Source organism: Podarcis melisellensis (genome assembly GCF_964234715.1).
Source record: "Podarcis melisellensis genome assembly, chromosome: 12".
Lineage (NCBI taxonomy): Eukaryota > Metazoa > Chordata > Lepidosauria > Squamata > Lacertidae > Podarcis > Podarcis melisellensis.
In genome coordinates this window covers 37929100-37942993 of record NC_138544.1, presented here as the reverse complement: position 1 = coordinate 37942993, position 13894 = coordinate 37929100, and the positions used below count along the sequence as shown (strand labels likewise).

General features: G+C 41.0%; 1 protein-coding gene across 10 annotated transcripts in view; it reads left to right on the top strand.

Moving 5' to 3' along the window:
• NEBL (nebulette) overlaps positions 1-13894 on the top strand; it is a 131444-nt gene that overhangs the window by 102610 nt on the left and 14940 nt on the right. For 3 of the 10 annotated variants that reach the window (XM_081931578.1, XM_081931575.1, XM_081931580.1), the window contains exons 10-20: positions 1882-1989; positions 2309-2413; positions 5513-5617; positions 5822-5929; positions 6470-6586; positions 8042-8152; positions 8293-8403; positions 10291-10401; positions 12500-12610; positions 12892-13002; positions 13377-13481. The exons of 2 other annotated variants lie outside the window; for them this stretch is intronic. In XM_081931578.1, coding sequence (XP_081787704.1) covers positions 1882-1989; positions 2309-2413; positions 5513-5617; positions 5822-5929; positions 6470-6586; positions 8042-8152; positions 8293-8403; positions 10291-10401; positions 12500-12610; positions 12892-13002; positions 13377-13481 — 1203 coding nt within the window. Of the gene's footprint in view, positions 1-1881; positions 1990-2308; positions 2414-5512; positions 5618-5821; positions 5930-6469; positions 6587-7981; positions 8153-8292; positions 8404-10290; positions 10402-12499; positions 12611-12891; positions 13003-13376; positions 13482-13894 lie in introns of those variants that run through there. 5 more of the 10 variants (XM_081931579.1, XM_081931577.1, XM_081931581.1 and 2 more) reach the window with 4 other exon arrangements.

Here is a 13894-nt window from a genome sequence, read left to right as displayed (position 1 = left end):
CAGCAGCTGTCGTGACATTACGATGGATCCTGGGGCACTTCTTTTAAACCCTGTGCTGACTGTCTTCATCCCTGGCAATCATTTGCTTGCTTTGGTTATGTAGGTGGGGCCAGCTCTTGCTTTTATGCCTCAGAGACCATGTTATTTATTATCCTCTCTCAGGTTATATTCTCAGCAGGTACTTGATGCTTCCAGACAAATTTCAGGGTGCTGCATATTTATGCTCTACTTTATTTGATCTCCTGGAAACCCTTTGGTTGTTCTCAGCTTCTTAGTATATACATTTTGTTTGTTATAGGGATAAGAAAATGATTTATCGTGTTAAAAACCTATTTCATTTACAACGAGAACTTTCTAATGTGCAATGCCTAGTGCTTGGCTTTTTTTTTAACCTTTTGGGGTGGTAAATAGAACAGCAGGTGCTATTGTTCACTTATGAAACCTAATACTTATTGAAAGTGCTTGCGGTTAGGAAAGCTGCCTTATTGCTTCAAAAGATACACTTTCCCCAGCTGTATATGGGATTTGTGCAAGTTTAGCAAGAAATTTGTTTGGCTTAGCATTCTTCACGGTTGTTTTTGTTTTCCTCCTGCTTCTTTCTGAGCCATGTTTTGATGATATATATGATATATGTTGTCTTAAATTAATCTCAGTCCTTAAAAGAAAACATGCTTCACGTGTAATCATCACATTAAATAAGTATCTTGATACTCAAATAAAACGATTATTGTGAGAGACTCCTTTGGAAAGGACTGTAGCTCAGTGATAGAGTATATACTTTGCATGCAAAAGGTCCTGTTTTCAATCCTCGGCATGTAAGGTAGAGCTAGGAAATACCCCATCTGAAGCTCTGCAGAACAGCTGCCAGCCGGAATGAACAGTGTTGACACTGTTGGACCAGTGGTCTGACTCAGACTAAGGCAGCGTCCAATTTCCTTTCTATGCTCTCAAGAAAAGAAAGGAAGGCAATGCAGTAAATGGTCAGGATTTTTGTAAAGAAAAGACAAACTTCTTTTGAGACACGTGCCTTTGCTTCCCATCCAAATAGCTTATAAAGTTAGCCTTTATAATTAAAATCGAGCTTGGGGGGGGGGGGACTTTCCCAGTTCTCTAAAACTAGTTTGGCGATGAAAAGCTCCTGGGATTTCTGCTCTTCAAAAGTTTTTTTTAAGCCTGACATGCACCTGAGAGTGTGGTATAGATGTCTTCTGTTAGAAACAAACTTTTGACTACATTTAACGCCAGACTGCTTCCCCTTTCTCCTGTGCACTGCAACCAAAATTTTATTCTACTCTATAAACCATGTCATTTCTTCAGATCTTGCTCTTGTTGTTTTTACTTTGAGTTTGAAAGTTTACCACCAACACGTGTTATTCTTACTTGCCCTCTTTTTCCAAAGGCTGGGACTAGGGAGATCTGCCATTGACGGCAGCAACCTTACATTATGTTTTCGTTGGAAATATTAAGTGATACACGGCCTGTGACACGATGCTGTTGCACTTCAGTGCTGCTGTTGGTAGGAGCAGAGAAGCTTACAGCACCATGATGTAACATTATGGATGTTGTATCAGCAGATATTACTGAGGAGAGATGGAGGGTTCCTATTTTTCATGGCAGCCTTCTATCTGCTGCGTCATCTAGTTCCAGCTTTGCTTTCCTTTTATGAAGCAGGGATCAGGCAAAGATGCTCCAGAAACCTAGATAAGCCCTTTGGGGCCGGGCCTATCGCCCTGTATCATACCCTCTGTGTTTATTGAACTGGCCTGTAATTATATAACTGAGGGTTTGGGATAAGCTATGAATAGAAAATGCCGATGCTAAGCTATTCTGAAATCTGCACTTATGCACTATTACAACCTATGTGATTTGTTTGTTTCTCAGGCAAAATACAAAGAGCAGTTTAATAAGGATATGAAGAATTACTGCTACAATCCTCTGGAAAGTGCTTCTTTCAAGCAAGCACAACTTGCCTCTGTCTTGGCAAGTGACGTAAGTAGGGCTGTTTTTGGCACTCTTTTTATTGTAACGTTTTTGTGTGGAAGTTGCTTGGTGGGCATTTTATTTTCTTAGCATTTATTTGGAAAGGTCTCTTTTCAAAGGGTTAAACTTTCCCCTATAATAGAATATGCATTGCAGCCATCTTTTTGTCAGACCATAGTAAATGAGTGCCACCTAATGGCCGATAGAAAACATGGCAGGCAAACATGGAAAAGAAGAACATTTTTTTCCTGCAGTGAAAATGAAACCATGCCTTTCTGTCCCATGCTCTGGTTTGTTTTTAACCAAATGTCTATTCTTCACCTTGCAGGTGAAATACAAAAAAGACCTAGAAAGCCTTCATGAGCCAGCATCTACCTTTCCGAACCTGTTACAGTTAGAGCATGCCTTGAATGCCAGCAAAATAAGTAGCCAGGTAAGTTGACTTTCTTGTGATTAATTCATTTGAATAGGGTTTTAAAATGCAAATGGTTCAGAGCAGATAATTGTTGTGTTATGTTCCATTAAACGTAATGAGCCCTTCATCTGAAGGAGCAGGTACATTGGTTGGGGATACTACTTCTGGGTCCACTGCTGTCGCTTGAGGTTCAGGTGGCCTCAGTGGCATAGCGTACCTTCCGTCAGCTTTGGCTGGTGGCTCACCTGCGCCCCTATGTGGACAAGAATAGCCTAACTTCTGTTGTCTGTGCTCTGGTAACCTCTAGGGTAGAGTATTGCAACGCGTTATACATGGGCTGGTGCAGAATTCAGTAGCCAGGTTGCTCACTGGGGCCGGTTGGTCTGAGCATCCAATCCTGGCCTGATTGCACTGGCTGCTGATTAGTTTGTGGACCTGATTGTTTTGACCTATCAAGCCTTAAATGGCTCAGGGTCGCAATATCTCAAGGACCACCTCTCCCTATATGAGGAGAGACCCAGACCCTGTGATCATCATCTGAGGCCCTTCTTTGTATGCCTCCTACATGAGAGGTCTGGAGGGTGGCAACACAGAAACGGGCCTTTTCCGTGGTGGCTCCCCATTTGTGGAATGCTTTCTTCAAGGAGGCCCGCCTGGCACATTCCTTACATATCTTTAGGTGCCAGGTGAAAACGTTCCTCTTCTCCCAGGCCTCTGGCTGATTAATATGATAATATGTTCTGTATTTTTATATTTTTATATTATAAATCTGCCCTGTGAACCTTGGATGAAGGGCAGTATAGAAATTTAATAAGTAATTAAAAAAATCATAATTACATATCCTTAAAAAGCAAAGCCCATCTTTGTATGCAGGCAGCAGCCATCTGTAATGGCATTCATGGGATGAAAAATGGGAAGCAAGGGTTTGTGGTCTTAAATTAATCTCTTACCATAGATGAGATTTGGTGTTTTTATATTGTAAACTGCCTGTGATTCTCTGATGAAGGGTAGTAGAGAAATTTATTTAATATTAATGATACTGATACTAATAATGTCTGAGTTACCAGCATACTGTGACCAGGAGTTCTTGAGACACACCAATGTCTCAAAATGGTGTGTGTGTGTGTGTGTGTGTGTGTGTGTGTGTGTGCGCGCTTCAAATCTAATTCTAACCATTGAGGAATTCAATCTTTATGAATTCTGATTCAAACAGAAGTGTGGATTTCTTTTGGATTTCATACTTTTTCCCCAATTCTGTGATAAATTTACTGGCTCAAAAAAAGGAACTAAGATGCATTTACGACATGTATTGAGGATAAAATGCATTTTAAATATACATATTGCAATTCTTGAAGAAGTAGTTTCCATGAAAAGAAAGAGGGAAGATAAATGTTAAAATATCTGGCAGATTTTTAAAAGAACTCTGTGTAGACAGAAGAAACAAATGTCTCCTTGCACTACCCAATCTGCCACTACACCAGTAGCACTATAGTTTATGAGGTTTTTTTTGTTTTCTTTTACCTTTTTAGCTCCTCTTCTTCTTTTAAAATAACACTTTTATAAACTTCTAACCTTTATAACAGTTAAAAGGAATCAGCACATCAATATTTGCATAAACTACCGGTAGATGTGGAAAGACTTCAGATTGCCCCCCGCTCACTCCTCTTATTTTTGGGATATGATTTGAGGTAGCTGAATCTAATTCACATGCTGCAGAGTAACACCTCCACACACCCTGGTTTTGTTTTACTGTGAAATGGGTTTTTGCTCTCACAGTACAAGCAATTGCTTTGTGTTGAATCATGAAGCATGCTCATGCGATTTGGCAGCCAAGCTCTCTTCTTAAAGGCGACTTGTTTTTGGTTGATGTTCACCTGTAGACCTGTAGGTACAGCATGTAGATGGGAAAATGCTTCCAGATTTTGAGTCCTGACTTCCCTGCCAATTTAACAAGGTTGCCCATTGTTTGCTATGGTTTCCACTGCCTTTCCAGGCTCCCTGTCCATTTCTGAGTAAAAAGTGCATACAATTGCACTGGGTGTGTAGTATGCATACTTTTATACTCTTTTTCTGAGTTTCTATTTTTATATTAGCAAATTGACTAATTGCATTTCACTTTTAAAACAGATAGAGGCTGTACAATGTTTGCTTGGCTCCACTAGGAGGCAATAAGAGACTGTCAAATTGAGCTCACACTATTTCTATAATTTTCAACACTTGAGCTTCTTTGGGTTATTAAATTGGGATCCAGGGCTATGCATGTTCTGCAGCATACCTTCACCCCCTGAAAAGCTGCCCTTGAAAGTTAGGTGGACCTTCTGGAGCAGGATTTCATTGGCTATGATAAGATAACCACTGCCACTAGATTAGGAAACCAGCTGTGGCCCCGCTCCATGGAATCACTTTGCACAGGAAGATTGTTTATGAATCCCGAACAGCCCCAAGGCTGTTATATGTCCTGATCAAAAGTTGCACATGTGCTGAAGTGGTGTGAGGTATGTGTCATGCTACTGCATGTGATTACGATCTAGCACCAAGCATTAGCTATGAATTTTGGAGGGATGGAAAACCTTAGACTCTGCCCTGCTTAGAGGTGATCAGTGCTGTGCAGAGGTGTAGACAGATATTGAAAATATCTTCCAATGCTACATACATGGTTCAGATCAAATACTGGAATTGCCACGAATCGCTCTGCATGTTGTTTCCATGTGCACATGTTGTCCTCACTGGATCAGAGCTTCATCTGTTGTTGTTTTTTATAGAAACCATTTCACGGTTTAGTTTACACTTTTGCTTTAAAGATGAGTTCTTACCAGTGGCGTAGCGTGGGTTGTCAGCACCCGGGGCAAGGCAAGTAATTTGCACCCCCTAACCCGTGGATTTGTGCCCCCTAACCCATGGATTTGCACCCCCTAACCCTAACTCCCAGACGTTGCGCCCGGTGTGGCCGGCCCCCCCTGCACCCCCCACGCTACGCCACTGGTTCTTACAAACTTTGAAACAAAGTTGTGGGTTTAAACAACAACTACTACAATGAGGTATCATTATAGTTTTAAGGGATTTATATTAACTGACAGTTTTGGTCTTTTATATATATTTGCCTATTATTTCTTTCAGTATGAATATAAGAAGCTGTTTGAGAAAAGTAAGGGGCTGTATCATTTCGCACTGGATACAGTTGAACAGCTGCACCACAAAGAAAACGCAGTGCTCCAAAGTCAGGTATGCACACAGTGTGCACAGTCCAGTAGCTCTGCATGTTTGGATTGTATATTATGTACAGCATATATGTTTAGAAGGAAGGAAATGCTTTTCATGCATAAAAGAGAATTCATACACAAGGAATGGGAAGCCCCTCCTCTGTGAATGAACAAATCGTCGGTTTTAAAAATTGCTGTAGTTTTGATCCGCGCTCTGTTCTGTTAGGTGAAGTACAAAGAGAAGTATGAAAAATCAAAAGGCAGGGCCATGATGGAATTTGTGGATACCCCGACTTACCAAGTTTCAAAGGAGGCTCAGAGGTGTCAAAGTGAGGTTGGTGGAATGCTTTTGGAAACCATTACTGTACTGCAGTATTCAATACATTGTGCTGCTATGGCATTTGAATAAGGGCTGTGGGTAGTTCTTTCACTATGATGAAATGCATTGGTCACAGCCTAAGGAGATAATTCAGCCTAGTTCTCACTCAGTTTGGATCTTGGATTCCCCGCCCCCCCCCCCACTGCATACCAGCATACCAACTTGACACACTGCATACTGGTTTTTGAAGTCCTCCCACTTCCAAAACCATTTGCAGCACCACATGCTGCTCTTCAGGAAACAACCACATGTTCAAAACAGGCTTCAACACATGGAACAAGTTGAGCAAATCTTTGGATCCCGTTGTGTCTCCCATTTGAAGTTGGAATAGCTGTTTTAGAGACGCACTTTGATATCCTCCAAATGTTTAGATTCTGTATCTTTATGTTTTGGATTGTTCAGAGAAAACGTTTTACCTCTTGCTGCAATATAACTACAGCTTACATGAAACGGCATGCAATTTTAGAGTTATATAAAATTTTATTTCGTGCACAGAAAATATATCGAAAAGAATTTGAAGATAAACTCAAAGGAAAGGCAGCGCTGGACTTGGACAAGACCCCGGAATTCTTGAATGTGAAGCGTGTTACCAACCTGCTCAAAGAGGTAAAGGTAAAGGGACCCCTGACCATCAGGTCCAGTCGTGACCGACTCTGGGGTTGCGGTGCTCATCTCACTTTATTGGCCGAGGGAGCCAGCGTACAGCTTCCGGGTCATGTGGCCAGCATGACTAAGCCGCTTCTGGCGAACCAGAGCAGTGCACAGAAACACCGTTTACCTTCCCGCCGGAGCGGTACCTATTTATCTACTTGCAGTCTGACGGGCTTTTGAACTGCTAGGTTGGCAGGAGCAGGGACCGAGCAACGGGAGCTCACCCTGTCGCGGGGATTCGAACTGCCGACCTTCTGATCGGCAAGTCCTAGGCTCTGTGGTTTAACCCACAGCGCCACCTGCACAAGCTGTAATAAGTCAGAAGATGGAAGAACCACCTCTAGTTACTTCTTGTTTTACTACGTATATAATACTTTGGTAAGAAAGAAGTTGTTGTGATGCAGTTTGCGTAGCCACAGTACTGCAGTGTGACAACAGCGGATGGAGCAAGCGAGCAAAACATGCAGGCTAGAGTTGTGGGTGAGCATGCCAGCTGAGTGAGCAAGCCTGCCATTGGGCAGGCTGGTGACACAGACATGCTTTCTCATGTTCCCTTGTTGCTGCAGCTACCCTCCTAATTTGCTTGCCTGCCCACTTGCTTGCACACATGACAGGGTGAGTGAAGCCCCGGTTAGCACAACAGTTAAGTGAGGTTGCCAACTCACTTAAAACCATGGTTTCTGATTCTTGTTTGCTGGCCAACCACAAACGATGACTTGCCACTGTCAGATAATCACGCCAAGTCATCCTTAGGCTTCATTAAAGATTGTTTGGTGTCATGCCTGAATTGACTTGAAGCTTCAAAGATACCTGGAGATAAACTGAAACAATACCTCTTGGTTTGTCAATCAAGGAGGAACACATATCTTCTGGAGACAGTGTCATAAACTGATGTAACTCTGGGTTATGTTTTCTGCAGCATTAGTGTGATATCTTTCTACATGTTCATTTCAATCACAAGTACTCATCATGCTATGTAACTCTGATTTGTGGATAAGTGCCTTTTGCATTGCATTTACTGCACCTTTGTGAATAATGATAGCATTAGCAGAACTTGAGTGACAGGGTCATTTACTTGTCTGTAATCTGAAAAAAAAAAAAAAACCTACCATCCATAGCGGAAGCTCTTACAGTTTTATAAAGTATCTGTAGGAACTAGTTGTATAAAAAGAAGAATGTGGTTCTCCTGCTCCCAGGAGCAAGTAAAGATTACAATCTTTTCATTCTTGGTGCATCCTATCTTTTGATTTCCCAATTCTATTTTAACTATGGTAAATGTGCACTATCTAATTCATATTTTATAGAGATTTTCAAAGTATTCCTTGAAATATTTAATAAGAACTTTTCCTTTTCAAGATCTTGCTCACGATTTAAAGCTGAGAAACCTTTTTCCCCCCTTCTCCTTCAAACCTTCAGAAAGAGTATAGAAAAGATTTGGAAGAAGGGATGAAAGGAAAAGGACTGACAGTGTTTGAAGATACGCCAGAGTTGATTAGAGTGAAAAATGCAGCTCAGATACTAAATGAGGTAGGTTATGTTAGTAAAGGTTATTAATGTCGTGGAAAGTGAGCCCTTCACAAAGCGCCCAATGACACATCTGCTTAGTTTTTAGAGTCTATGAAAAAGTCCATGCTTTGAAACTGTTTCCAACTTTTTATTTTTTTTAGAAGGAATACAGAAAAGATCTGGAAAATGAAATAAAGGGGAAAGGAGTTAAGCTCATCTCTGAAACTCCTGAGGTTCAAAAAGCAAAGAGAGCATCTAAAATTGTTAGTGAGGTCAGTAGAGCAAAACATTTAAAATTATTCCTTTGCATCTTTTATGGCTTGGTGGAATTAGCAATTAATTGGCACATCCGGCACAAGAAGAGCAATAAAGCTGAATTTCAGAAACACTTTCTGTATTGTTCTCATTTAAGCAAATATATATAGAAATTATTCTGTTTATTGAAAATCATTGTAGAAATCTAATGCAGCACATTCTGTTTTTGAAACGATGTGGAAGGCATAACACGATAGAGTTCTTTGGCAATGTAGCTTTGTATTGCCAAAGGCATATTAGGTTACATAGGAGTAAGTCCATTGAACTTAATGGGCCTTGCTTTGTCTGTCGGGGTGCCAGAACATTCAGCCAAAAGTCCGAGATGGTTCCTAGAAGGATGGGTGGCTTTACGAGCCATTGGGCAAGAGAGTCAGAGGAGGAAAATCCTTGCATTTCCAAGGTGGTCTGAGGAATGGGTCAGGGCTTGATCCTTATTGAAGGGACAAGCTGCCTTCCCTCCAGCTTTCTTTTTGCAACAGCACCTTCCCTCCCTCCCTGTTTCATGGTCTTTGCTAGGGATTTCTCCCAATCTGCATTTTGGATCGCAGATTGGTTTTCTTTCCCTACTTCACACTGAATAGTGGGATGGAGTGCTATATGGTCTGCTGTGTTGTTTAAATAGGTTAATCTTCTTGATTTGGTTGCTTTTGGCAGTTTTGGTGCAGGAAAAGAAATCCCGTATTTTTCGCCCTATAAGATGCACCAGACCATAAGACGCACCTAGTTTTTGGAGGAGCAAAACAAGAAAAAAAATATTCTGAATCTCAGAAGCCAGAACAACAAAAGGGATCGCTGCGCAGCGAAATCAGCAATCCCTCTTGCTGTTCTGGCTTCTGGGATAGCTGCGCAGCCTGCATTCGCTCCATAACATGCACACACATTTCCCCTTACTTTTTAGGAGGGAAAAAGTGAGTCTTATAGAGCAAAAAATATGGTAGTTTGGTTTAGCCTGGTGAAGTCCTTTTGGCATGTTTCAGCTGATGGGTCGGCACTGAGGCTCATTTCCTGGACTCTTAGGTTCAGGGGCTGGGAGGGGGCCTCATCTGAGGCCAAACTCTCTCATCCACTTGTGGTTCTGCGGTCTTGGGGTGGCGGTGATGGGGTAAGTCTTTCCTTCTCACCTTTAGGGGGCCCAGGAGTCAGGACAGGCTAGGGAGGCGTGCCCTAATTCCTTAGGCAATGGTGGGTCACCCAATGGCTATAGTTATACAGTTAAATTAGTTTCTTCCCCATAGGCATTCTCCTCTGATTATTTTAATTTAAGGTCTAAATAGAAGTGGCCCAGTTCAACCCCAGCTTATGTGTCTACCCCAGTGTACAAATAAATATTCTAGAGCAGTTAACTCAACACACCTTCCAACACACTTTTAATAATATATGTGCTTATTTAGAGAATTAGGATGTGTTAGGACCCGCTGAAAATAAAATGTATATTTTGAATTAATTATTTATATTTTATATCACTTGGTAATCCCCAAGTCAATAGCAGAGGCTATTTAAATTAGGAAGCGTTCTTTGTATACTAAAAACATTTTTTTTAAAAAAGAAAACATTGCTGAAAACTCCCCATGTAACTCAGTACCTCAACAGAATTTTAAACCACCATTATTAAAGGGTTTGACCATGTGTTTAATATGCAAGCCTTCTAAACACTCTGACACATTTATTCATTTTGTAGGTGTGCAAGAACTCCGCTGCAGAGAGAAACCATTTGCCTAAATTGTAAATTGGTCTTTGAGGGCAAAGGTTTTGAATATGCAATGTGTATCATTTAAAGGTGTTCCGCTCTCTCCCACCCATTCTGTTTCAAATAGACCCTGATATATATTTTCTTGTGTGCACAGAAAGAATATAAAAAAGACCTGGAGACTGAAATTAAAGGGAAAGGGATGCAGGTTGGCACAGATACTCCTGAAATACAGCGAGCCAAGAGAGCATCTGAAATTGCAAGCCAGGTTTGTTTAAAATGCTTCTTGAAATGGAACTGTATGCTTTATAGCATGATATAAGGTAATATGACAACTTTTGGAATTTATACTCAGTTTTGCAAGAGTGGAGCATTTTGGTCTGGTGTCCCATCTGCACCATACATTTAAAGCACTCTCATACCTCTTTAACATCCGTGGCTTTGCCTGAAGTTAAAGCTGAAGTTAAAGGTACCGAGAATTGTAAGGCGACCCTTCAAAGGGCTACAATTCCCAGCACCCTTAACAAACTGCAGTTCCCGGTACAGTGGTACCTCGGGTTACATACGCTTCAGGTTACAGACGCTTCAGGTTACAGACTCCGCTAACCCAGAAATAGTGCTTCATGTTAAGAACTTTGCTTCAGGATGAGAACAGAAATTGTGCTCCGGTGGTGTGGTGGCAGCAGGAGGCCCCATTAGCTAAAGTGGTGTTTCAGGTTAAGAATAGACCTCCGAAACGAATTAAGTTCTTAACCTGAGGTACCACTGCATTCTTTGTGGGAAGCCATGACTGTTGAAGTGGTGTGCTTTAAATGTAAAGTGTGACCTTAGACCAAAATATTCAACTCTTGCAAAACTGAGTGTGAATTCCAAAAGTTGTCATGGATGGGGTTGGACCACCAACCTAAGCTGGTGGAAGGCAGACCACCATGGCCCCCTGTGCCTTAAGGGACAGCGGGGGGTGGGGTCCAGGAGAACCGTCAAGCTATGAACTTGGTCCTCTGAGGGAGTGTCTCTCCATCTAGAGCAGACTGCACACCACTCAGCTAAACAGAGGAACGACTCACTAACAGCACCTCATTGTTGTCTGGATTAAATGTCACTTTATCAGCACCCATTCAGCCCATTATCAGAGCCAAGAACTGATTCAGTACATCCACTCCCTCACCTGCAGAAGATAGAAAGGAGAAATAAAGTGGTGTGTCATCTGCATACTGGTGACAATGAACTCCAAAACTCTGTGTGACCCCACTCAGTGGTTTTGTATAGATGTTAAACAACATTGGGGATAGAACTGATCTATGCGAAACCCCAAACTGCAGAACCTCACAGAGCTGAGCAGTGCTCCCCAAGAACCACCATCTGGATCTGGCCACCCAAGCAGGAGTGGAATCACTTCAATGTGGTTCCCCTAATACTCAGCTCAGACCCCAGAAAAATAACATGGCTGATGGCATCAAAAGGCATGTAGGTGAATCTACAGAGCTACACTCTCAGCTCTCTCCTGATACAGATCATTGTACAGGGTGACCAAGTCAGTTTCCATACCAAACCAGGTCTGAACCCCAGTTAGACTAGATTCCAAGTTGGGTCTTTTTTTGGAAGGGCTTTAGTACTGTTGGCTGTAAGGTTCTGGTGAGGGTACTGTGGGGCATCATATGAAATTGCTCACATACCCAAACCCAGCAAGACTAAACCACCTGCATGTTGGCTGATGTTCTGGGAGTTCAGTCCTGTTTTCTACAGGGAACTGTGTCTTCAGCTGCATGTCCACCTACTTCGCACCTGATCCTACATACGATGTCAGGTGTGGGATGATTAGGTGTGGTTTTGGGGAAATTGGTTTGTGGGCTAAACAGGGAGCCAAGGACTTGTGGTGGTAAACTTTCATTGATAACTTACCTGTAGAAGAACAGAGGAGGGGCTTTTCATCCTCCATTTGCATTGAATGTCAAAATCAGTGGTAAGCATTTATAAGACATAAATGCTCAAACCTTAAACTAGTGAGTGGATCTTGTGACAGATGAATTTAGTCCTTTCTGAATTACATCTATTATCTATAATGCTCAATTATATGAATTTATCCATTGATTCGGGGCAGTGAAAACAGGAGCAACCTGAAATAAAATACTACAGAGATTATTATTATTTTTAAAAAGAAGCATTTTTGTTAAATGATTTTCTTCCTTAAGGAACATCAGATATATCTGAGTATCTCCTACAGACAGAGTCAATGTTCTGAGAGTATAAAGGGACAATTTGACCTTCATGGGTGCTATTTAATAAAAGCATGCAGATTAAAGCAGGATCTGTATAAAAGCTTCAGCTGCTGTAGATCTGAGTATTTCCTGATCTGTCCTTCACAGAAAGAATACAAGAAACATCTAGAAATGGAAATTAAAGGGAAAGGCATGCAGGTGGGCATGGATACTCCTGATATACAACGAGCAAAGAAAGCTTATGAAATTGCAAGCCAGGTTAGTGCAGAATGCATTGCTTCAATGACATTTACAGTAAAATACAATGGGCTTTTAAACTTTTTTTTTTTTTTTTTTTACGAAATCCTTTTGAAAGCAGGAAGTATAGAAAAATAATAAAAACTGAATCTGACAGAAGCACAGCCAGGCATCAGAAATCTAGTTTGTGTTGCAAGCATACCTTTTTGAAAGCAGCACACATGAATTATTCCAGCTGTATGGGTATGAAAGGCTAAAGATATTGTATGTCTAAGAATTCATTAACGTTCCATTTCTTACAGAAAGAATATATGAAGGACCTGGAGACTGAAATCAAAGGGAAGGGAATGCAGGTGGGCTCAGATATCCCAGAGATACAGCGAGCAAAGAAAGCTTCTGAAATAGCCAGCCAGGTGGGTAGGGAATGAAGAGTAATTAAGTGCTGCTTGCAGTTCGGAAGTGTCCTGCTGCGCACAGGGTTGTTCGTTTTGTTCTGATATGAGTCTTATTTTTTAATAAGTATGCATATTTCTTATGGCAGTGCATTTATTTTAATGTGTGGATGCTAAAATAAAAATAATAAAAGATACAGACCTTAATTCTGAGTTATATTAAGGCCCAGTTTGCCATGGTATAGGAATTGTGAAGCGACAATAAAGTAGGCTTACACATATTTAAGCCTATTTAGTTGTTTAATTGCTTAATACATACATACTTATTTTGACACTAATACAAATAATTTTATTATTTATACCCCACCCATCTGGCTGGGCTTTCTATTTTGTAGAAAAAGTACAAAGATGAAGCAGAGAAGATGCTGTGCTCCTACTCTGCTGTTCCAGACACTCCTGAAATCGAGAGAATTAAAAACACACAGAGAAATATCAGTGCTGTAAGTAGCAACAGCCCAAATTTTAAGGGAAACTCTTAACAAAGTTCAACATCAAATGAACTCTCTTGTATCCCAGGGCACAATGAAAAATGTACCATTCATTGTCCCCAAGCCAGTTGCATACCCTCGTTGATAAAGGTTGTACCACTCCTGTTGGGGGGGGGTTATTGTTTTTGTTTTGTTTTTGTTTGTTATCATGATATGTAATTTTTTTATATATATTGTAAACTGCCCTGTGATCCTCAGATGAAGGGCGGTATAGAAGTTTAATAAATAATAATAACTGCAATAATAATTTTCACAGTACTGTGGGAAAAGGTAGCAATACAACAATTTTTTTTGAGCACTGCAATCTTCTACACAGTTATGTGGACCTAAACCCCATTTAATTCAATGCAGCCAAATTTATTATG